This window comes from Ictalurus furcatus, chromosome 21 (genome assembly GCF_023375685.1).
Source record: "Ictalurus furcatus strain D&B chromosome 21, Billie_1.0, whole genome shotgun sequence".
Lineage (NCBI taxonomy): Eukaryota > Metazoa > Chordata > Actinopteri > Siluriformes > Ictaluridae > Ictalurus > Ictalurus furcatus.
The window spans coordinates 7,649,883-7,675,095 of NC_071275.1; the positions used below are offsets into that span (position 1 = coordinate 7,649,883).

The 25,213-nt window shown below is 38.6% G+C and overlaps 2 protein-coding genes and 1 pseudogene across 2 annotated transcripts; 1 reads left to right on the forward strand and 2 right to left on the reverse strand.

Moving 5' to 3' along the window:
* Positions 1–989: 989 nt before the first annotated feature.
* LOC128625301 (aerolysin-like protein) lies at positions 990–2,166 on the reverse strand (annotated as a pseudogene).
* Positions 2,167–8,909: 6,743 nt separating this feature from the next.
* On the reverse strand, positions 8,910–11,171 carry rps23 (ribosomal protein S23). The gene is made up of 4 exons (XM_053653504.1): positions 11,110–11,171; positions 10,423–10,582; positions 9,221–9,341; positions 8,910–9,105 (listed from the first exon to the last, which is right to left on the reverse strand). Exons 1-4 carry the CDS (start codon positions 11,111–11,113, stop codon positions 8,959–8,961), a joined length of 432 nt encoding a protein of 143 aa, XP_053509479.1. The 5' UTR covers positions 11,114–11,171; the 3' UTR covers positions 8,910–8,958.
* A 2,686-nt stretch (positions 11,172–13,857) lies between these two features.
* Positions 13,858–23,718, forward strand: atp6ap1la (ATPase H+ transporting accessory protein 1 like a). The gene is made up of 7 exons (XM_053653615.1): positions 13,858–14,092; positions 20,343–20,383; positions 20,604–20,686; positions 21,407–21,648; positions 21,947–21,997; positions 22,081–22,324; positions 23,074–23,718. Exons 1-7 carry the CDS (start codon positions 14,001–14,003, stop codon positions 23,308–23,310), a joined length of 990 nt encoding a protein of 329 aa, XP_053509590.1. The 5' UTR covers positions 13,858–14,000; the 3' UTR covers positions 23,311–23,718.
* The last annotated feature ends 1,495 nt before the right edge of the window (positions 23,719–25,213 follow it).

Sequence of the window (25,213 nt, forward strand, 5' to 3'; positions counted from 1 at the left end):
AATATATACTGTATGCTTTCTCCAAAATAAAACCCTATTACAGCTGTGTAGCTTCAGACCACTAGATGGCAATGTGAAATGTAAGCACTTTTGGCAGATGGATGAATGTTTTACCTTCAACCCATGAGGGAACGTTGACTTCCAACCAGTTTATATTATATTTTCCTTCACTTTTTGAAATCTACCATTCCTGTTTTGTTTTTGTTCTAACTGCTTTGAATCTTCTTACACTCTTACACTTATTGTTTTGTAACTTCAGCAGTGTCTCAAATGAATCTTGTATCAGTCATGCATACTGAGTAAGGGACTTATTTACATAGTATTACAATGAACAGGACATTTAATATAAGAATAAATAATTATCATTCTTGAAATGTCTATACAAATGACAAATGAAGTGCGTACTTTATGGTAGCCTGTTACTGTACGGTTGGCAACGTTGTTATAAATGGCACTTTCATATCAGTCCAACTACATGTACTCTGCTATAAATTATGCTCTGTCAATTTAATAATCAAAAAGAATACATTGTCACGTGAAAATCTTAATGGTATTATCAAATTTCTTGTGATGTTTTTTTCCAGTTTTGCCCAGTCTGGCCAATCCTCCTTGACCTCTCTTTTCAACAAGCCATTTCTGTCCACAGAACCACCATTTACTGGAATCTGTATGTTTAAATTGATCAATTTTGCTTTAAGATTAATAAAAGTATATAATATGATGAACAGGTCTTCTGGTTCTTCCGGATCCCTCTGAGTTGAAAGAATAAAGATGCATTATGATATGTGCAAGGACCACGTAAATCTGTGTTTTAGCCGCAGATACTATATCCTATAATTTTAACATTGTAGTATTAGGTATGCACAAGCCCTGGCAAAACGTTTTTCATAAGAATTGTCACACAATACTCACACAGATATTTTAACATATGCTGTCAGCCAAAAAAGGCCACATTGTTTTTTTTTTCTTATTCAAAATGAACATACAGCTCTCTAAATTTAGCACCAACAAATGAACTGTGAGATGAAGAGAAAAATACTATTGACTGAAATCTTCACAGATTGAGAAGAAGCAGAGGAGTCATCATAGCAGTAAATAATAATCAAATAAAATAGTTTAAACCAACCTAGAATCAAATTAAATCAAAATGAATCTTTTACCAATCAAAAAAAAAATCTGCATCTGCACTAAGCTATTTTTGTAGATTTAGAATTTACAGGTTTTTTGTTTATTCCTTCACAACTACTTTTGCATCAGTGTAAGTGACCCCTTGGTAGCTTCCACTGGTTTTAAACTGCATCACACTGCCATTATAGCAGGTAATCTGGACTGTGCCAGTGTAGGGGAGATCAACTGTAGCCCGGCCAATTGTGATGTCCACATGCACGGTTTTCCCTGGAGGGACTTTGACAGGAAAAGAGAACAGCTCATTTCTCTCCTCGCTGTTCTCTAAACCATATGAGCTCTCAGTTCCCACTTTGAAACCGAATCCATCTGATACTTCAACAACCTCTGGGATTCCTGCCTTCACTTCCATACTAAATGTGAATTCAAGCTTGTTGGTAACAGACCAGGAGGACTTTCTGATGATTGTTTTTGAGGTTTCTAGTTTATATTCCTGAGTTTGAGTAGACTTATTTTGGTATGTCGTGGATTTGATTTCCTCAACAGCCACATTAGCTATCACACTATGAAGTGTGGGATACTGAACATTTGTTAGCTTAGTAGACTTGATTGTGTTAATGAATTCAAAGCCTAAGGAATCCATATCTGCACCAGAACGTCCTGTGATTCCCACGCAGATCCCAGAACCAAGATCAACTGGATATTCTGTTTTCAGACCCCAGTCTGTGATTTGTGCAAAGAACTCACGGGAGTGATTTGTCTTGAATTTGATGGCACCCAGACGTGTTCCAGCTCCATTTCCCCAAAGTGAAAGGGAGGTGAAATGCTCTCCATCTTCAAATGTAAATTCTGAAAACTTCCCTGCAGGTTCTCCAAACTGCTTGGACTGGTCATCATTAAGCCAAACCTTGATGGCTTTTATCTGCCAGCCGCCGGCCCACACCCAGATCTTTTTCAGTGTGGCTCCATTTCTAATACCATTAAAATCAAAGGGAGATCCTCCTGCCCCACAATTTTACGGATGCCTGCCAAGTATGACATGTTCTTGCTCTTAATTTGTATCTTAAAAAAAGCAAACAAATATTTAGGTTTAATGTGTTAAAAATAAAATATCAGAAACATATACTGTAGCCTTCTGCCTACTGTATATTATTTGCTCAGTGCATACTCTGTGATTGAAACCAGTCTAATATAATATAATAATATAATATTGTTACGTGTCAGTGTGTTTGTATTTGTGTGCTCCCTTGCTCTTTTTTCTTCAGTTTGCGCTTCTGTCTCTGGCTGTCTTCCTATAGGTGGATCCCTGTGGCAATCACCATTAACTGACTGACAGGACATGACCAATGGGAAGGCAAGAACCCAACCAAAAGAGGGGGAGTTTTTGGTTTAAAAGCAGCACATTAAGCACCCTCATATCAGCCCCTTAGCCAGCTTGTTTGCTACTCAGTTGTCTTGACTGTTGGTTTGTTCTCCCTGCCACCCTTATGCTAGCTCATTTGGTTTGAAAAGAGGTGAGAATGTGTACACATCCCATCATGTACTTCTGAATGTCTAAACACACTAGGTTAGAGGGTGGGTGCCAACACTTGTATTTCTTTTTACACAAGAGAAGCTAAAATGATGGGGCTGGAGACAGGAAAAAGTCCAATGGAAAAAACTTTATGTACATTTCATGTATATTAAATTATATAACATTAGAGATGTCTCCACAATTATTCTAAGTAACTGAGGGGACTTTTTGTACTTCATATAGATTATAAACCATTTAAATCATTGAGAAATTGAGAAAAACATTGCTTTTTATCCAGAAAAAAACGTTGTTTATAGGGCAGCCTTGCCCAGATCAATATAGCAGATGCATAGACATATTGCAGCAACGGGCCAATGCGACGTTTATATATGTCTATGATTACAAAGATGTAATGCTTTTGAGTTAATGATAGTTTCTATCTCCCAACACTATCCCCAAACACCCTCTCATATTAATTAAAACATTGTTTGGGATGTCCTCATAATACATTAATTACATATGTGTGTGTGTGTGTGTGTGTGTGTATGTATATACATATGTATGTATATATGTATTTATATATGTATGTATGTATGTATGTATGTTCATTAAATATATGGATGAATTGATAACAATAACATGCATTAAGAAAATAAATAGGATCAGTTTTGATTTTATGTGACTTTAATCTCTTTCTTTGATTTATATTTTATCAAAGGCATTTCTTGAATGAAAATCTTAGGACATCTGACTTCGATAGAGTCAAGGTATGAACTTTAACAGTGATTTTTTAAGATGATGTAGCAGACCTGTGTGTGCATATATTGAATATAGTGTGAATCATGACTCTTGAGTCATCTAGACTTTCCCCAAAACATTGTAAGCCTGAGTAGATTGTAGAATCCATCTTACGGTTGTTTCTATTAAAGCTGAAAATGTTTTAAGAGATGTTTTAATAATCTGCATTTGTCAAAAAATAAAGAAATCCTTTAATATTCACCAGCTGTCTGTTGTTTCTTCCTCTAATTTTTATCTACTAGTAATTTTAAGTAAATGATCTGTACCTAGGTATTTTAAATTTCAAGAATTTTTTTCAATTGTCGTGGAAATTAGACAACACTCACAGACTCGTCCTCTCAGGTGAAAAGGTTTATCACAGAATGATGAATACATGATAGAAGAATGCAGGAGAGAAGAAAGCAGAATAGAAGAAAGCAGGATAGAAGAATGCAGGATAGAAAAAAGCAGAATAGAAGAAAGCAAGAGAACGAAGAATGAGAACGCTCTGGGGCGCTTGTGCTGAACATGTACTTTATATATGAAGTGCAGGGCATGATACATTTCTACATACCGATAAGGAGCAGTTTGAGGCAGTTCAAACAGGCTTTGTTTCAGGGTTGAACCCTTAACAGAAAAACATGTTTGTGTCTCTGTAAGCAGATAAACATTCTGTACTAATCTAAATTACATGATTGACCTTCTTAGGCGTTAACAGAACAAGAACAGAACAAAACTATTACAAAGTAAAAACAAATAATTTCCCTCACATTTCCCCCTTTAATCATTACAAAATATGATTGATCATAGAACTTTTTATTGGAAATTTGCATTTTACACATTATAACACCACACCCAACAACCCCAACAAAACAACCACAAAATATGTATTACAAAATATAATTACAAAATATGATAACTGAAACTAACAGAGAAATTATTATGCTGTGTATACATCAGAACTTCAGAATCATTTCACGGTTCAACTGATTTCATCATAAAACAGACATAATGGCACTAAGGCTGTTTTCACGGATATAAAGTATCCTGTGGTCAAGCAAGCTCATTTTAGAGTGAAATGAGAATCGTCAAGGTCAAATGCATATTTACAATAGACGTGAAATGGATGTCACTGGGTCGTCATCGCCATTGTCGCTGGGAGGATCTAGTACCCAGTCAGGCTTAAAATACAAATCAGGTTGGTCTATGTAAGGGTCATAGTCACGTTTTGTCAACATCAGCGCTTGGTCATTCGTGATTGCTTTCAACGACTGTGAGAGACTGCTCCGAACGAGAGAAACAATACAAGGCAAAATGAGCAAGACAAGAAGAATCATTTGCACATATTGGTAGACAGACGGTTAATATCCACGAGCCCCATCCCCCGAGTACTGAGTTCAGCCAATCAAACCCCATCTCTCCTGTTCGAGGGGGAATTCGAACTGCCGATCGTACGTTTTCGATAATATTGGTTAAATTCTGGTATGAATCAGGGATATAGAAGCAACACGAGATATCTAAACGTTTACACACACCGCCCTTTTTCTGCCAATAGAGTATCTAAGGCCAATCTATGTCGAATCACGACAGTCCTCCATGAGACCAATTCTGTCTCTATCGCTTCTAAGGCTTCCTCAGTTTCATTAGCTAGGGTCAATACTTGCCATGCTGTGCCATTCAATTTATTGAACAAAGCGGCTGTAACCCCTCCGGGTAGCAGAGACCATCCAATGGACGCAAATGGTCCTGTTCATGGGTCCCACAGATGATAGCCTTGATACCACGTGGGCATTTCTGTGTTCCGTGAACGTCTGCGTCGCAAGTGAGTCACGTTTCTGTCTTGCAGAGTTAACATGGTGACACTAGGAGCCGCAACGACTGGATAGCTACAACCTTGCCATATCGTTGGCAGGGCATGATAAGCATGTCTGCCACAAAGCCCACAGATTTTTTTTGGGGGGGCACGTGTCTACCATCCAAAAAAAACCACACTAACAGCAGATTATTAATTGTCACTTATTTGTATTTTCGAACTCAACCTTTCAAATCATCCCTTGGCTGAGGTCAAATCTGTCAATTTGTTATTCACATCACATAGTTCTTTCCTACAGAACAGACTGAGTGCAGCGTGTCTGATTGCTAGAGCGTGACTGCTGTGAGGGGCCGAGGCAACTGCGTAGTGACCTGCAGAGAGCGATATTGAACAAGGAAGCTTTGCTGAAAAGTAAAAGATGAAAAGGAAAATTGGAAATGTGGTATTCATGAAAATCCAGTTAGCTCTGAAAAACATTTGCGTCCTATGAAAGCTCCTGAGCTTGTGTAAATTTACATATAAGGAGCCTCAATCATTTAATTTTCAGTTTCAACTTAATCATTTCAACTCAGTAATATATTTATTTAAATTACATACACATTTAGTGAACATTTTGTGCAACTCCTTCATTTCATAGCAATGATCTGGATGACAGCAATCCAAATTAAATCTACAAATAAGACTAGTCGTTCCATTTTGGAGAGATGGAGGGAGGGGTTCCAGGTTAGTAATGGCACCCTATAAAACAAGTTAAAATTAACGTGTGTCTGAGGTAGCTGATGAGCTGCAATGGCTGAGCTGCATTATTGGAAGATTTACTGTATGCCATGATTAGGAAGCACTTGTTCAAGTTTTGTGGACATCACTAAATCAGCTGTGCCATGAAGGAGTCCCAGTGTTAATGTATGACGCGATGATGCTCTTGAATCGAAACGATAGATTTCTATGGAGCTATTCACGCCGGGCGCGATCTGTTGCTGCGCGACAAAGCAAGATTTTTTTTCCTCGTCACCCCACGATGAAACTGGCCGTCCAATTAGATTTGAGCTTTAGATCACGTGCCCGGAGCCACTGCTGTTGCACAAAAGGGTGAGATTGGTGACACTACAGCACAGGAAGCTGTTTTGAAAACCAGTGTAAACACAGAAGAAAAGTATTCCAGAAGAGAGACGAGAATGGATGTTGAGTTCTTGTCATCATTAGTGCCTGAGAACAGAGAACTTTTTGATAAAAATCACAGCGACTAAAAAAACGTCGACATAAACTATTTTTTAAATATAGTGTATAATTGTAATGCCCTTTAAGTTTGGAGTCTAATTGTGGATAAATGGGTTATCATAGTTGGAAAAATGTAAGACATACACTATATGGCCAAAGTTTTGTGGACACCTGGCAATCACAACCATATGTGGTTCTTCTCCAGATTGTTCCCACAAAGTCGGAAGCACACAGTTGTATAGAATGTCCGTGAAGACATGGTTTTCCAAGGTTAAAGTGAAAGAACTTCAGTGTCCTGCACAGAACATTGGCCTCAACCCCATTGAACACCTTTGGGATGAACTGGAACACTGCACCAACACTCCAAAATATAGTAGAAAGCCTTCCCATAAGAGCAAAGGGGGACTAAATCCTGAGCGGTATGTTCTAAAAAGGGTGACACATATGGGTGTGATGCTCAGGTGTCACAAACTTTTGGCCAGATAGTGTATGTAATTAGATTAACTTGTCTTTATATTGCCCCTTGGCAAATTTGATCCACTGCTTTAATGTTAATTTAGCACATATGGGAAAACATTGGAAGTCAGTTAGAAAATCATGAGTGCCGACACTGTTAAAGGCAACTGAGCATACGGTTGGCTTTTCACACCCATGTGCCTTCGATGGGTAATGTTCCAGAAACAGCAGCTGCCCCTGAAAATGTGGGACTCAAGCCAAATGAACTATGTGTGTAAATGCAACATCATGTTTATAACACTCATGAAAATCATGGAGCATGGACCACTTGAAATATACCACCAGGGAATTACACAAGATAACCTGATCAGCTTTGATGACCAAAATTAACTTAATCGCATATTCATAGGTATATTTGACATATCGATCTAATTATAGATTCAACAATATAATTACAAGCTTCATGGGAAATCCTTAGGCGATAAACAGCCATGCTAAATTTTCCAAAAGGAAGTTCATTTGTTCTTAGTACCACATGGCTGATATATATTTCTATCATTGAAGCTGCTGTGTTCTGGCCTTGCTTTCAAAGTCAGCTCAGCACCGTCTGGTCTGTATAATGAAGCACAGCAGGGACTTTGCGGTCAGTTGGTTTCACACAACCAAGAGGGCAGCAGGCCAACTTCCTACATTCACTCAGAGCCGTGGGCATCGCATTTACTCTCCACGGTTTCACTCGTCACGTCCAGTAATAAAAAAAGTAATGCATCATAGTGCCATGTAATGGCTTATATATTTATCAATCTAATCATAAGTCTTTAAATCTACACAAGTATTATGAACTATTATACATGTAATGAAGCCTTTCAGGTGCAATTCTTCTTAAATAGCTTCTTACATGCACTGAATCCAATAATTTTTCCTCCTATGCATTAACATTCGGTTTAGAGTTTGGCCTTGAAGCTGTAGAAGTGTTTCCTGTCTCCAGGAGTCAATTGGAATCGAGGATATAAACAATGACCCATTTTTTTTTCATGGTGTAAGAATAAAAAATAAAACTGCAGTAAGTTACCTTTGTGATACAGACCATAGTTTTTCTCATGTCACTTAGGGAAGCAGAGTTTGCTTTTGTTCATGTTACATACAAGAACTAGAAGGCTGTTTGATTTCTCTTGAAGCTGCACTGGCTACAGAACAGACTTCTGTATGTGTGGATTTTACACACCACTGAGCAAACAGGTGCAGATATTAATGTTTTTATTTGTATTTACTACAATTTAATGCTTAGTTATCTGACTAAGACGGTCAAATGGAAACTGTCCATGCAGAATATTTGGCTGCAAAAAAAAATACTCCCCAAGCACATCCATTTTTGAAATTGTCACAGCCCTATTAAAGGTTGTGTTTTCAACCAATCCCAAATGTTTGATGCAGAATCCTCAGTCTCAATAGGTCAGGTCAAAATAGAAGACTACTGTGAGAAAATCTCCCAAACAAAAGTATGTTTTGTGCGTGTTTTTTTTTTTATTAATCCACCAAAAAACGTTTGAAACCTTTAATCTTTGGTGAATACTGAATATGCAGCAGACACTGTATTAACAAAGCCATCTTTAAAGACCCTGCTCAAAAACTACCTTCCATGAATCAGTACTGCTTACAGAAAGACCACAGTTATGATTTGTTTTAGAACAATAAGAAAAAAACTATTGATCACTCAACACCTGTGGTGGAATTTTTTAATCTTACCTACTCTGATTAGGGTAATACTGGCCATCACTCCATTGGCTTAACATTTTTAAATAATAAATGAATAAATAAAAACAAACACCAGACAATCCAAAGTCTAGATAATGGAAATTTGGAATGGAAAAAATTATTTTTCTATTAGTATTGGAGTATAAATTAATCCATAGGCCAATATGATAACATCAAGTCTTCAAAAAGCTGAATTATTAAAAAATAATAATAATAATAATAATAATAATAATAATAATACAAGCCACACAGTTTGTGTACTTGAAAAACATTGATTTATTGTTTTCTGGGCATTATGTATTTATGACCTAGGTCTCTCCTTCTTGCCTTTGTAGAGAGCCAGGAGAGAAACATTGGCCACCTTCACCACCTTGAAACGTACTCCAGGGATATCACCGACGGCGTGTCCCTTACGACCGAACCCTGCCACCAGAACCTCATCGTTTTCCTGTAAACGCAAACAAACATCAAACTCACAGCTGTAGGAGTATGAAGTTCATTAATGCGGTCAACATTAATCAATAACTCAGCTGCCAAATAAAAAATTTAAAATCCAAACGCACCTCGATGAAATTCAGGCAACCGTCGTTGGGGACGAATGCAGTGATCTTCTTGCCGTTCTTGATAAGCTGGACTCTGACACACTTCCTAATAGCAGAGTTGGGCTGCTTGGCTTCAACACCGCTGTGAAAGGAAACAGGAAGTGAATTGTTAAAGCTACATTCGAGATCGACAACACACTTAAACAGTGAAGAAGGGCCAAACGAAATAACTCGTGAAGAGATTACAGTAAATTCAAAAAATCCCATAAACATTCAATTTTAATGGAGAGTGTAAAATTAAAACCAATGAGCATTTGAGTCATTTCAGGAGAAGCGATGACCTCAGCAACGATTTGCACCCTAATCTTCAGGAAAGAAATGCTGGATACTGTTAAGATCCTAAGATTTAATGTTCATGAAGTAAAAAAAACAAAAAACAACTTTGAGCTTCAGTTGTTTTTGCGGCAGTCAACATATGAATAATTACAACGATAACTATATTCCAACAACCTGTGTCCTAAGCAATTAAAATAATTTTGCTCTATAAAGAGAAATCACAATATATTGAGATAAACCTACCTAAAATGACATCATAATAAATGCAGATATTCTGGATATTTTTCACATGTTGAGAACGGTTAATGATAACGAGTCTTTATTGGTCAAATATACATTACAGCACAGTGAAATTCTTTTTTTCTTTGCATATCCCAGCATGTCAGGAAGTTGGGGTCAGCCATGAACCACAGCACCCCTGAAGCAGAGAGAGTTAAGGGCCTTGCTCAAGGGCCCAACAGTGGCAGCTTGGCAGTGCTGGGGCTTGAACCCCGACCTTCTGATCAGTAACCCAGAGCCTTAACTGTCAAGCCACCACTGTCTATTATTGCATTATTTTGTAAAAAATAAAAATAAATAATAATAATAATTATTATTATTAATAAAGACACCTGGCAGCACTTTTAATAGTTTCTTAAATATCCAACAAGCATTTTCCAGAGGGAAAAGAAGGAGGGGAGCAAGTATTTTAGAGTGATACAATAGTGCACTCTTTGGCATGCAGGTATTGGAAAGTAATCAACCCTGGTGTGGTGGTGATGCTTATTTTCCTACAACACATCATGACGATCACTTTAAAAAAAAAAAAACTGTCCCCTTTACGATGTGTCTAAGGACACTTCATTTGGAACAAAATATGCCATAGAAGTTAGAAACCCTGCACTTACACTTTCTCAAGCACGATTCCTTTGGCGTGTGAAGCTCCTCCGAAGGGGTTAGCCTTCAGTGCCGTGCCCAAATGGGCCTTCTTGTACTGTTTATCATGCCACTTCTGCTCACGGCGGTGATCCCGCAGCTTTCTGGCGGTACGCAATCCACGGCACTTACCTACAATACACAAGAATAGCTGAAGAACAGAGACTGGATTCTAAAGCTTAGCAAAAATAGCGTTGTTACAGTGCAGGTATAATGTAAATATTAATAATATTAAGTAATAGTGCACTTCATGTCACAGAGAAAGCCATTCAGAACATCTCTTTACTCATTCCTCCGGCTTAATAAGAGACATTGCGGTCTTATTTCAACACTATCATACACTTCAAATGCGACACGCACACTTTTTAAATAATTTATTCGGATTTATAACTGAATTCACATTATTTTTGCCTGTATCCGTCAGCACGAGCGCTTAGTGAAGCTGTTAGCCATGTTGGCTCACAATATGGCGTGGAGGCTCTCCACGTTGTCGGGAAATAAATGAGTAAAAAATACTTAGAACTACACGGCAAATACACGATTTACCAACGGGTTCGCGGGTATAACTGTATTATCCTGGTGTATATATTAGTATTTAAAGGCATATTTATCGTTTAATATGCGTTTAAAGCAAGTTTAAATTCGACTAAGGCGCATACCCATGTCGGCTGGATGGATGTCCGGGGAGGAAAGAGAGATCCCAGAATGCTTTGCGCAAGTTGCGTCCTGCGCAGGTCTGATAGGTGTTCACTGAAATGCCTGTTTATAAAAGAGTACCTTTTTTTCTCTGTAGAACAAAATATATATGCATTTTATACACGTTATATATCGGTGCAAAAATTATATACCTTAATAAAACCGCATGTATAGCGGTATATAGACGTTTTTAAATATATGTAATAATAGTGCAACGAGGGTACAATAATGTATAATAATACTAATATTTACTACTACTAGTACTACTACTAAGACCTACTAATACTATTAATACTTCTATTACTACTACTGCTACTACTACTACTAACTACTACTAATACTATTAATACTTCTATTACTACTACTACTACTGCTACTACTACTAACTACTAATACTATTAATACTTCTATTACTGTACTACTACTACTACTACTAACTACTACTAATACTATTAATACTTCTATTACTACTACTACTACTGCTACTACTACTACTACTAACAACTACTAAAACTGCAACTGCTACTACTACTAACTACTACTAATACTATTAATACTTCAATTACTACTACTACTGCTACTACTACTACTACTACTAATAATAATAATGTTGCTACTACTACTAACTACTACTAACAACTACCAATACTATTAATACTTCTATTACTACTACTACTAACTACTAATAATAATGCTACTACTACTACTACTACTACTACTACTACTACTAATAATAATAATAATAATACATAAAACCTAAAACATACATAGAATTCCATCTGTTTTTTTAATTAAATTGATCAGCTTCAAGCAATCAATTTAAAACATTTTTTGTTTTGCATTTGTAAATGTAGACATGTAATTACATACATTATATGGCCAAAAGTATGAGGACACCTGACCAACACACCATTCATTGTAGCGTTACAATTTGCCTTCACTGACCTCATGCTGACCTCAACCCTACTGAAAACTTCTGGGATGACTTTGCGCTAGGCTTTTTGCCAGACTTCAGTGCCTGACCTTTTGTACTTTTGTGGCTGAATGAGCACAAATCCCCAAAATCTAGTGCAAAGCCTTCCCAGATATCCACAAAGCTGGGACTAACTCCATTCCATGGTTTTGGAATGGGGTGTTTAAATGGTCAGGTGTACACATACTTTTGGCCATCATTTGGATACAAATTATATACACTCACTCATCCATCCATTTTCTATACCGCTTATATTACATGGTCATGGGGAACCTGGAGCCTATCCCAGGGAGCATGGGGCATAAGACGGGGTACACCCTGGATTGGGTGCCAATCCATCGCAGGGCACAACTGATACACTTTGGACAAGAAACCAGAGTTCCCAGAAGAACATGCATCCTCCGCACACACACGACTGCGGCGGGAATAAAACCCACAACCTTGAAGGTGTGAGGTGAACGTGCTGACCACTAAGCCACCTTGCGCCCATACACTCACTCATGAATATGCAAAATCTTGAGGTTCGAGTTCGATTTCCCCTCCTTTTAGACAAGAACAGGAATCTGAGGCTACAGGGGCACAGGATCACAAAACTAGTCCACCTGACGGCATATTTTTGGGAGGAGGAAGGAAACTGGGGAGAACGTGTGAAACTCCACATAGACAGTAACCCGAGTTAAGGATCGGACCGTGGACCCTGGAACTGTAATGCAGCAATACTACCTCTTCTGCCAATGTACCACTCTAATTAGATAACTGTAGACTTGATTATACTCAGTTTACCATGTTTTACATAAATTCTAACCCTAATTCAGCTAATGAACTGCCCTTTCCTGAGCTGAAATGGATGTGTTAGCGCATGGAACACACTAAAATATGCAGGAGAAGGGGTTCTCCATGCCAGGGTTGGGTTTCTGTGTAGGACATGGCCTTTAATGGAATTATTTGACCCCACATTTAATCAAGACTATAGAGAAGATCAATTCACCTGTCCTGTCCAAATTCAGGTTATATACTGTATGTATATACTGTAAGTTTGCACACATCTAACCTTCACACCCATATGTGTTCCTTCCCCAACAAATTTGTAAGCACAGAATTGTATAGGATGGTTTTGTATGCTGTAACATAAAATATTGTCTTCCACTGGAACTTGAACGCCCCTGTGCCCTAAGCGAGTTCCATGAAGACATGGTTTGTCAAGGTTGGAGTGGAAGAACTCGAGTGCCCCCCCCCCCCCCCCGCCCCAAAGTAAAGCGGTTTGAGTTTCTAGAAAATCGCTATACAAATGTAACTGTAACATAGCCCAGACCTCAACCCCACTGAACACCCTTGGGATGAACTTGAACGCTGACTGCACCCGAGGCCTCCTCATACAACATCAGTGCCTGATCTCTTTATTGTTCTTGTGGCTGAAGGAACACAAATTCCCACAGCAACTCTCCAAAATCTAATGGAAAGCCTTCCAATAAGAGTGGAGGTTATTATAACAGCAAAGCAGGGACTAAATCTGGAATGGGATGTAAAAAAATAAAAGAAGCACATAAGTGTGATGGTCAGGGGTCCACATACTTTTGGCAATATATAGTGTAGTGTATTACATAATTAATAGTAAAAGGATATAGGGTGTACTTCCTACTAGTGCTGACCTACATGTTTATGCTTTGTGTTGCGCTTTGAGCTAATAATAATGAAAGAAATAATACAAAAAAAAACAAAAAAACGAGGGGGCGTGGTCAGATTGCACGGTTGTCCTCCTGGGCGCGTTGATTGGCTGCCGCTCATGCCAATCACAGAGAGGGTTCGGTCGGTTATCAGGGCAGATTACGAAGAGGCAGTCTTCGTTTGAGGAGAACAGCTCTGAACGTTTTACATACATACATGGCAGCACCGATGTCTTTGGCTTTATTTTCAGTTATTTTCCTGCAGATATCTTCGTCTTACGAACAAGTGCCTGCTTTTGTGGAGGGGAGGTAGGAAAACAAAAGGTTTCATTTTACCTGAAATTTACCTGTGCAGGAATATTATTGAAAAACTAGGAATGGTGCAGTATCTTTTATGAATATATAGGTACACATGCAGTATATAAAGGAATGTTTGTTAGGCTGGATTATGAAGGTGAAATAGGTGCAGGGTGCTCCTTTTGTCTGCTGTAGATGAGATGTGTGTTGTATCTGCATTGAAACTGAACTCGGCTCTGTCAGTGAAACGCGAGAGAAAATCCATGGAAAGAAGGCGTCAGTTTACAAGGCACATCCACATCTCACCCTGGAATAAAGCCTCGGAGAGATGTGTGGCTATTACAAGAGGTTGTAGATGGAGTGCAGTGGGCAGATTTCGCATAACAGAGTAGTGGAGGAATGTGGAGGCTGGTGAGGATGAGCTGAGGATGCCTTCCTTCAGTGCAGTGGTGCTGATGAGAATCTCTGAAACCTGCACTGTGCTTGAACGCACCCTCATTACAGATGTCCTCAACCATGAAGGTGCGTTCCACACGTACAAACAATCCATGTTTTGTAGGGAATCAGCATCAGTAACATCCATCTTTCGTTCCTAAAATGTTTCACGAATTGCCACAGTTATACAAAACGACTGATGCTTTGATGCACCATCTTGATGAAGTGCAGTAACTTTGGAAGTAACATCAGAAATGACTGGTCATCTCTGAGAAATCACCAGAACAGCTGTTTACAGCTGTGCAAAAGCATCCATCAGGATCAATCAACCTTTCATTTACACACCAGGCTGGCAAACTTTATTACGTGGATGTGTGTTTGAGGAAAAACCATCCATATGCTGGCTACTTCAGATGTTTTACCAAGAATGTTGGGGGCTTCATCCCCCCCCCCTTTATCCACCAGATGGTTTCTGAAACTAAAATCAGTGTGAATTTGTTTGTTTCGGGACACAAATGTCTCAGTTGAAATACCCAATATTTTGATTTGGCTCAGAATTACAGACATATTTACAAAGACTTGTGATTCATCATTATGAAAACATTAATTTATTTATTTAAATTTAGCTTTTCATGGGTAGGCACCTCTGCACTTCTTTGGTGTTTACTGGTCCATTTTGCCTCAGTTTTCTTAGCCAGCAAAGTGGACTTAAAAAAAAATACTGGTTGCAACATATTGCATCATTTCAGTCAAACCCATGAACAGCGAAGGCTTCAATAAGTTTATAACGGAGCACTTTGAGCTGAAACAGTTTATGAAACATCTTTTATTGGGCAAAGAGCCAAGGTGCAGCTTCAGATTTGCATTTATATTTATTCCTGTAGCAGAATATTTTATCAGGACAAATTATATGTAAGGCAAAATTCAAATACTAAGTAAGTACTCTTTCAGGAAAAAGAAAAAAAAGGTACTAAAAAAAGGTGTCAGTGTGGTGGAACCTTGTAGAGTAGTAAATTTAAAACCGTTACGGGTACTTTGTTGGGCAAGTTGTGACGCTGTGTAAAATGTAAATAAATGTAAATAAAAACAGAATGCAATGATTTGCAAATCTCACAAACTCATATGTTATTCACAATAGAACATAGAAAGCATATCAAAGGTTTGAACTGAGGAAATTTACCATTTTAAGGAAAAAATAAGGTAATTTTGAATTTGATAGCCGTAACACGTCTCAAAAAAGTTGGGACAGGGTCAAAAGCTTGGAAAAGTAAGTGTTACTAAAAAGAAACAGCTGGAAGTTAATTGGTAACAGGTCAGTAACATGATTTGGTATAAAAAGAGTATCTTAGAAAGGCAGAGTCTTTCAGAAGTAAAGATGGGCAGAGGTTCACCAATCTGCGAAAAACTGCATCTACAATTTGTGGAACAATTTCAGGATAATGTTCCTCAACGTAAAATTGCGAAGACTATGAATATCTCACATATATCATCTACAGTACATAATGTCATCAAAAGATTCTGAGAATCTGGAGAAATCTCTGTGTGCAAGGGAAAAGGATGAAAATCAATATTGCATGGCCGTGATCTTCGGGTCCTCAGGCGGCACTGCGTTAAAAACAGGCATGATTCTGTAATGGAAATCACTGCATGAGCTCAGAAACACCTCCAGAACTCATTGTCTGTGAACACAGTTCACAGTGCCATCCACAAATGCCGGTTAAAGCTCTATCATGCAAAGAAGAAGCGATATGTGAACATGATCCACAAACACCGCCATCTTCTCTGGGCCAAAGCTCATTTAAAATGGACTGAGGCAAAGTGGAAAACTGTTCTGTGGTCAGATGAATCGAAATTTTAAATTCGATTTGGAAACTATGGACTCTGCGTTCTCTTATATTAAAGAGGAGAGGGACCATCCGGCTTTTTATCAGGGCTCAGTTCAAAAGCCTGCATCTCTGATGGTATAGGGGTGCATTAGTGCCTATGGAATGGGTAGCTTCCACATCTGGAAAGGCACCATCAATGTTGAAAGGTATATACAGGCTTTACAGCAACATATGCTTCCATCCAGATGATGTCTTTTTCAGGGAAGGCCTTGCATATTTCAGCAAGACAGTGCTAAACCACATACTGCATCTATTTCAACAGCATGGTTTTGTAGTAGAAGAGTCCGGGTGCTGAACTAGAGCCTGCCTGCAGTCCAGACTTTGCACCAGTTGAAAACATTTGGCGCATCGTGAAATGAAAAATACGATAAAGAAGACCCAGGACTGTTGAGCAACTAGAATCCTGTATCAGACACGAAGGGGACAACATTGCTCTCCCAAAATTCCAGCAACTGGTCTCCTCAGTTCCCAGACATTATACAGACTGTTGTTAAAAAAAGAGTTTTTTTTGAGACGTGTTGCTGCCATCAAATTCAAAATGTCCTTATTTTTTCCTTAAAATGGTAAATTTCCTCAGTTTAAACATTTGATATGTTTCCTATGTTCTATTGTGAATAACATCTGGCTTTATGAGATTGGCAAATCATCGCATACTGTTTTTATTTACATTTTACACCGCGTCCCAACTTTTTTGGAATCGCGGTAGAATCCTTTTTCGAAAGCTTAGGAAAGAACACTTAATTATCTAACGAACCCTTAAGCATCCTTGAAAAGACTTTTTTTCTGTGTAATGTTTTTGCATTCCAAACTAAACTAAAAAATCCTAACAGAGTTACAAAAATTCGGTTAACGCTAGACTCGTCAGACTCGTTTAAAGCCCCGTAACTCAAAGCACGTTCCCGGCACAGACGGTTTACATTTAGTGACGCCCACAAAACTCCACTAAATGACTAAACAGTGAAAGAGCACCTCCAAAGCACGTTGTGCGCTAAATCTTTCAATTATGCAGCTCAGCCACTGCAGCATGTCGACACACTAATATGAATTGAGTTTCACAAAATTTTCCCTAATTTAAATGAACAAGATTTAACCTTGACAGCAAAAAAAAAATCACACAAACTCAGGAGCTCTCAGAGGATATGAATGTTTTTCCCAACTAACTAGATTTTCATCAATACCATATTTCTTGTGTACACATTTCAGAGAATGATTTACGAACACATTTCTTCTTTTCCAGCTTGATAAATGAGGCCCATTGTTTGTACATTGATGAGTCCAAAAACATACTGTCTTTTTGTCAGTGTATAACTGAGCAGTTACGAGTTGTATCTTGCTTAAAGTCCCAGCAGTGGCTCTCTAATAGTACAGTACTTAAACTCAGACCCTTACTCTTAAAGTACTCTTAAAACATGTCATTTTAAAACACTGAAATTACGTTTTGAACCATTACAAATGTCAAATAATTCAAACATTTTAATTAATCTATTAAAGCTGACCTGAGGTCCATACCCTACCTTAATTATGCCAGTTTTTTTAATGAATATATATATATAAAATGAATTTTGGAAACATCCTAATTTAGGAAACGTCCTACTTGATCCTGAATGCTAGTCAGGTAGCGAACTGTTAGTGAACTTAACTAGTAAACTCAGTTATCACAAGGAGACATCACTGTGATTTTGGTATCAATGTGTCGATTTTTTGAGCTCAAAAATGTCAAAAAGGCATGAAAATGATACATTTGCAGAGGATAATGTGACATTTTATGTATTGGCCAGATGACATTTTTTAAACAGGTAGAAAAGATGGCTCTTGTTGTCATATATGAACCGTTAAACTTAACATGGATGGCAGAGATTCCCCTCATGAAAAAAAAGAGTGGAAAATTATTAGTGGAAAAACTTGAAATGTGGCACTTGTTATTCGTATATTGGACACATGCTTAATGACATCACAAACTACAGGTAAGCCTATATGTGATGCTCTTTATAATAGTTTTATTTATACAGAACTACTGAGAAAACATCAATCATCCAGCCAGGAGAATCACTGAGCTAGCACTGAATTCGTCCCATAGAGGTGTATCTCTCTCTTCCATTATATAACTGCACCATCGCCAGCTGATTGACCCACATGTGCAGGTGCTGTGACGCAGGTAGATCCTTTAAGCTGTAGCTGAATCAGAGAAAATGACAGTCTAGTCTCATTTTATCGCCACCACCCTCAGCAGTCCAAGTGCTTGTTGAAAAGCCCTGTTTTACCTGGGTGGTGTTTTCTTTAGGGGGATTTATTGTCGGTGTTGGCTCCTGCTGCTAAGTTTGGACCTCTCGCAGGCTCGGATAAATGATTACTCACTGCTGGGCTAAATATAGTTACATAACACTGACATCTGCTGAATGCAATAACTTGGAGGACTTATCTCCTCGCTGCTCGATGACCTTTTCATCACACTGAAACAGTCTTGAACGGTGCTTGTAACTGTCTGCAGCATGCATGTTACGTAGGTGGCTCAGGCTACATGAGAAGATACTAATATACTAACTTATTGGACACGCAAACCTTCCCGGAGCTGTGATGAGTCAGAACAGGGTCCACTGAGAGCCTGCACTACGTAAATATACACACCAACATCTTAGATGGAGTAGTATAATGTACTACAGTGTATTAGTCACTGACCCCATTATTAAAAACAACATATCAATACTGGATAGGATTGGATAGGATTTTTCTTTGTGTCCATAAAGTGATGCACATGATGAGCAATAGTACTCAGGTGTTGTGAGACTGTGGCATTGAAACCATGATTGATTGGTATAAAGTGTGCCAGAAAACCATTCCCCACACCATTACACCACCACAACCAGCCTGAAGTGTTGACATAAGGCAGGTTGTGTCCATGGAGTCCCGGTGCAGATGTTAAATTCTGACCCTACACATGATCCAGCAGACCATGGGACATTTTTCCAATCTTCAGCTGTCTAATTGTAATCTCAGATTCATGTTCTTATCTGACAGGAGTTGAACCTAGTGTGGTCTTTTGCTGTTGTAGCCCATCTGTCTCAAGGTTGTGTGTTCTGTGATGCTTTTATGCTCACCATGGTTGTAAAGAGTGGTTATTTAGAGTTGCTGTAGCCATCTTGTCAGCTTAAACCAGTCGTCTAACCTCTCTCATCAACAAGGTGTTAACTGCTTGCAGAACTGACTCTCACTGGATGTTTTTTTTTTTATTTTTCCGCACTATCCTGTGATGGTTGTATGTGAAAATCCCAGAAAAAAATCACATCAATCTATCTATCGAAGCTCCCTGAATCAAAATCGAATCACGAGGTCCCTATAGACTCCTTCACCTACCTAAGACAGAGACTATATTTGAAAATATCCACAGTAACAACACTGAATATCATGATGTATCAAATAACCAGACATGTCTATGACCCTGCTACCAGAGGTTGAAGGAGTCTAGAGTACTCACTGTATTAAGCGGACACATGCAGCATTAAGTGAGCACTGCTCTCATCCTCACAAGCTGCTTCTCTGACATATCTTGGGGATTTTTGATGCTCTCGGGATAGGAGGTCAAGTCTTAACACCGCCTGTGTCCTCATACCGCCACCTCTTAATCAGATTCTCCAGTGCCCCTGGGCTAAACCCATTTTGTCAGGCATGAGAGCAGAAATTAGGATGTTTAATCAGATAAACACTGTTGAGAAAAACAGAAGAGCAAAGTGAAAAGATGCTCTGATTGACATGGGGTTTGTGTGTGTGTGTGTGTGTGTGTGTGTGTGTGTGATTTCAGTGCTGATTCACATGCACTTCTGAAAACCTTGGAAGACTGAATTAAAGTGGATTAACTGGATGTACTGTATATAGAAGCTATTATATTTGAGACCTCAAACGAAACGTCTTTAATCTTCTGATTCATTGCATTTTCATTTCCACAGTTCTGATGAAGCAGCATCACAAGACAGCCAAATCAGAGAAGGTGAGTCATTTTGAATGCTGGTGTTTAGTCTGTTTTTTTTTTCCTTTCACACCGATTTGCTTTTATTAGCTTGTGATTGCACATGACATATTTAAATATATGCTTGTATTATGCAATAGTGACCTACTGAACAACCTTGTTCTTTTAAGCTAGATTTATTAGCCTGGATAAGGAAATCTTCTCCATTTTTTTTTTTTTTTTTTGCTTTTGCTTTCTACAGATGGAGTCGGCGGTGAAAGTCAGAGCGTCTTGTATGACCACGGCTCGTTGTTCACAGCGGAGGAGATGAGACCGCCGCTGCAGGTGAGGTGTGGCCTCGTCTGCCAGCACATCAGCGTGACCTTGTGCTTTTTCTCCATGCCAAGATCAATCCAATCCCACACAGGCTGCACTGTGGCTCAGGAAGACAGATTACAGGAAGCAGTGTTTCAGTCTTGTTCGGGTTTGGACTCTAAAGCACTGCATCTTTACGGAATATTATTTTCTTAAAGGAAAAATCCAACCTGAGCAACTTGCATATTAATCTTTATAATTAACATGTGATTAGTAGTGATGTAGATTATTAAGACACATAATCGAATGTAATTACTATCATACTGTCATCTGCACAACCTCCAATTGTCTGGTATAATTACGCTTTCTAACACAGAGAGACTGGGTTCCTGTGTTGATTTCAAACCCTATCTTATTTTATGGGACATAATGCCAAAATGCACTAAAGGGAACAGGTTATTTTTGTTGTCCAACATCTTCCTTAACGTTCCAGTTTTCAGCTACACGGTAACGTTTCGTACATGTTTATAGATTACAGTAAATCCTAAACAAATCTAAAGTTTACAGAAAAGATTTTCTGTGATACGGACTTCCACTTGCCTCGTAGCTCCACTACTCGAGGTCATGTCGCTCAAGCTTAAAACAAAAGAGACAATCAAATGTGTGTGGGTTTTAGTTGATTTAAATACATTTGAAGTAATTGAGTTGAATTTGAACCTACATGCATTTGAATCTCCTGCTCTGTTTCAGCTACATGACTGGAGGCTGCCGTCTCCTCAGCCTAGCAGGAGAAAGTTGCTGCAGTATGGAGGAATCATGCCGTACTCTCCTCTGAATGTCGTTTACAATGGTAAAACATGCATCTTGTTTAGAGCCAGGAAGCTGGCCATCAGGTACAGAAATCACACACTAGTCGACCTCACACAGAGAGTGTTTGGCCCTGATGCAATAGTGGACACCAGAGGCTCATTCTGCAGCAAGGACAAGGCCACGTAAGTTACAAATGATAAATAGGTTGATTGTACAGAACTTGTATGGGACTAATAGAAAATACCAACTAAGGAACTGCCATTTGTATAGATTCCAGCCTTTTGTTGCCCCTGTCCCAACTTTTTTGAGTCGTGATATGGCCATCAAATTCAAAATGATCTTTTTTTTTTTTAATGGTACAATTCCTCAATTTAAACATTCAGTATGTTTTCTATGTTCTATTGTGAATAGCATACGGGTTTCTGAGACTATACAGTATGTGGAGCCAAAGACATAACTGCGCTTTGTATTTCTCATAAGGCTCAACATACGGTTTGGAGACGTGGAGGAGCTCAGAGGACTCGCCATCAGGTCAGTACAGATCTCCAGCGCTGCTGATTAATTGACCCTTCTTCATGCGAAGTAAAACAGATCTTATGTCCTGCTTTCGACAGACTGCAGATGTCCAACACATTCTACGAATCAGCAGGACAGAACTGGTTCACTCTGGACAGCGTCCACATCCACTACAACTGGACGCACGAGGCCACGTTCAACGCCACGGACGTGTACGCTCCCTCCACCAACTCGTACCACTGCCAGCACGTCAGCAGCCTGCAGAAATATGACACGCTGCTGGTGCCCAGCTCCAACACGGACAACGCGGCAAACTGGCACATCACCTTCACAGACTTCCAGGTGAGCGTTGAAGCTCTGAAGGTCGATAGGAGTGAACCGAACACAAGGACTGAGCTGGTAATATAGCATGAGAAGTCACACTGTGATTGTGATTTGCTGTGTCTTGCATAAGTATTCACCCCCACTTGGAGATTTCCACATTTTGTAGTGCTACAACGTGGAATTTAAATGCATGGAATTGAGATTACATGACATGAATCTACACAAAATAGCCGGTAAAAATTTTAGGATAAAAATGCAAAAGTTCACAGCAATGGGTATGAATACGTATGCAATCACAAATTATTATTTTTTAAAATTTCCATTATTTTATTTCCACACATATCAGTATTATGGGCTGATTTGTAGATTCATGTCATATAATGTACAGTCGGCTCCAAAAGTATTGGAACAGCAAGGTAAATTCCATTGTTTTTTAACTGAAGACATTGAAGACATTCGGGTTTGAGATTAAAAAAAATAAATGAATATGAGACGACAGATCTGAATTTCAGCTTTCATTTCCTCATATTTACATCTAGATCTGTTATACAATTTCGAACATGGCACGTTTTGTAGGGACCCATCCGTGTATAGTGAAAACATTCAAATTGGTCTTGCTGCTCCAGTATTTTCAGAGGGGACTGCAATTCCAGTTGAGTCCAGTTCCACGTTATGACATTACAAAATGTGGAAACGTTCAGAGGGGGTGAATACTTCTGCAAGGCACTGTGATATCATCGCACACCTACTGCTTTAATTCCCACCAGATTCAAGCGTTCAATGTCCACTCGAACAAGTTCTCTTCAGCCAGCGACTGTGCCACGTTCTTCACACCGGCCATCCTCATGGGTCTCATCACATCACTGATCCTGCTGCTCGTCCTCGCCTACGCCCTGCACATGGTGGTCCACCTCAAGCACATCGACCGCTACGAAGAGCACAAGACCACAGTCTACTTCCCCCGAAGCACAGAAGCCGAAAGCACTGAGAAGAACAACCTGTAGTCCAGTAGGATCGCCCGCCAACCTCCAAGCACAGAGACGGACAGTTTGGCGACTCTGAACTCTCAAGCCCGTACGAGTGAAAGTGCAAGAGCAGGCTGGAGATGTCACGTTAAGAGCGTTTCCGCTTCTGACTGTGCTACTACACTCGCAGGATTGTGGTAGGACAGAAAGAGCGGATTCCTGCAGGATTTTAAAATTGGAGATACCCCGATTTGTATCTACAACTAGTTCTCACTTTTTTTTCTCTCTTTTTTTTGTGAGACAAATCACAAATGATCAGGATCTGAAGGAGAACCTCAGATTTCATTCAAATTGGCACAGAGTACTTCGAATTTATGTCGTCTGTCTCATATAAGCATATAACCTCCTGGTGAGAATCAGGTTAAATAATATATGGACGCTTTATTACACTTCACTTACAAACTGTGTATAAACCATTATGATTTATATGTGTATTAGACATAAAAAATAAATTTTAAAAAAATACTATACTCGAAACTTTGATCTCAGTAATTGAACATTTTTATCCTCTTTACATAAAAGTTCAAATGAACAAAAAATATGAAAAGAATTGTCTGTACAGGACCAGTCAGAAGTTGGGACACAACTGTTTGAACATACGTTATTCATCAGATTTAAAATTCGCTTTCTAAAGACTTAAGCATGGATTTTGATGCTTGTGTAAATTTACTTCCAAAACACAACATTTTTCATTTTGGGAAAAGCAGCCATCAGGTGGTTTCTGATGAAGCTACGAGTATGAAAATATTATCATGGTTGCATTGAAATATTTGAAATATAAAAGATCTCAAATGTAGTTTTTAAACACGTTTTAGGTTATTGCACAATTTCATTAATTTATATGCTTGATGAATTGACTGTTATTCTAAAATGTGAAAGAAACTGTTCAAAAATACCTTCTATGAGTAGGTGTGTCCAAACTTTTTCACTGGTACTGTATATGATTGACGTACATAAAGTAATGGTTTCTATGCAGTATGTAACAACCCAAGTGTCATGAAATCCCTCAAAGATTTAGAGGATGACGTTAAGATATTTGATTGTTTACTGGCACTCTTTCTGGACGATGTGTTTTTGAATAGTTGTGTTTTTGCTTTTTTTGTGTGTGTAACTTGTATGTTTAATCCGGGTTTATAATTTCTTCTTTTTTAAAATTCTTTTTAAGTGAATGCATTCAAGCTGAGCCTTTGACAATGTAATGGATCTAAACCTCTTATAAGCTACTTGGATTTTATCTACAACCATTGAAGCACAATGGAAGCAACGTTAAGTTGTAACATACAGCATGTGGCTAGAAACATTTCACTACCACAATCGTATAAATGTATACAATACTGATGATAGTCATTATATACTAATTGAGGGACTAGCCTGTCCTTTTCCATTTACACATATATGAAATGGGCTATTGTGTATTGATGTGGAATAATTATTGTCCTCACTATTTCTGTTGAGTTCAATAAAACCAGCAGCTCATTCATGCCAGATGTCAATGTCTTTGTTAATGTTATGTTCAGTTTTTCTGTGATAAAATGCTTAATGTTGAACACACTGGCCTTTATATTAGGTATACCCACCATCTAAGTGCAAACTGTAAATAAATTCCTGACTGGTGACATACAATTTGCCAGCCTCTGCTCTAGCATGTCCATCAGTGAATAGGTACCACCACACACAGCCCTAAACATACCAGTAAGTGGATTGCCATCAATTTATAAATTGCTGCTAGGTGTGAATGAGTGTGTGAGTGTGTGTGCGTGCAGTGGACTGCTTTCTGATCCATGGTGTATTCTACCTTCATACCCAGTTTTCCCAGGATAGAGCTTCATCTCTACCCTGATTAGGATAGAGCACTTACTGAAGAATGAATGAATGAATGAAT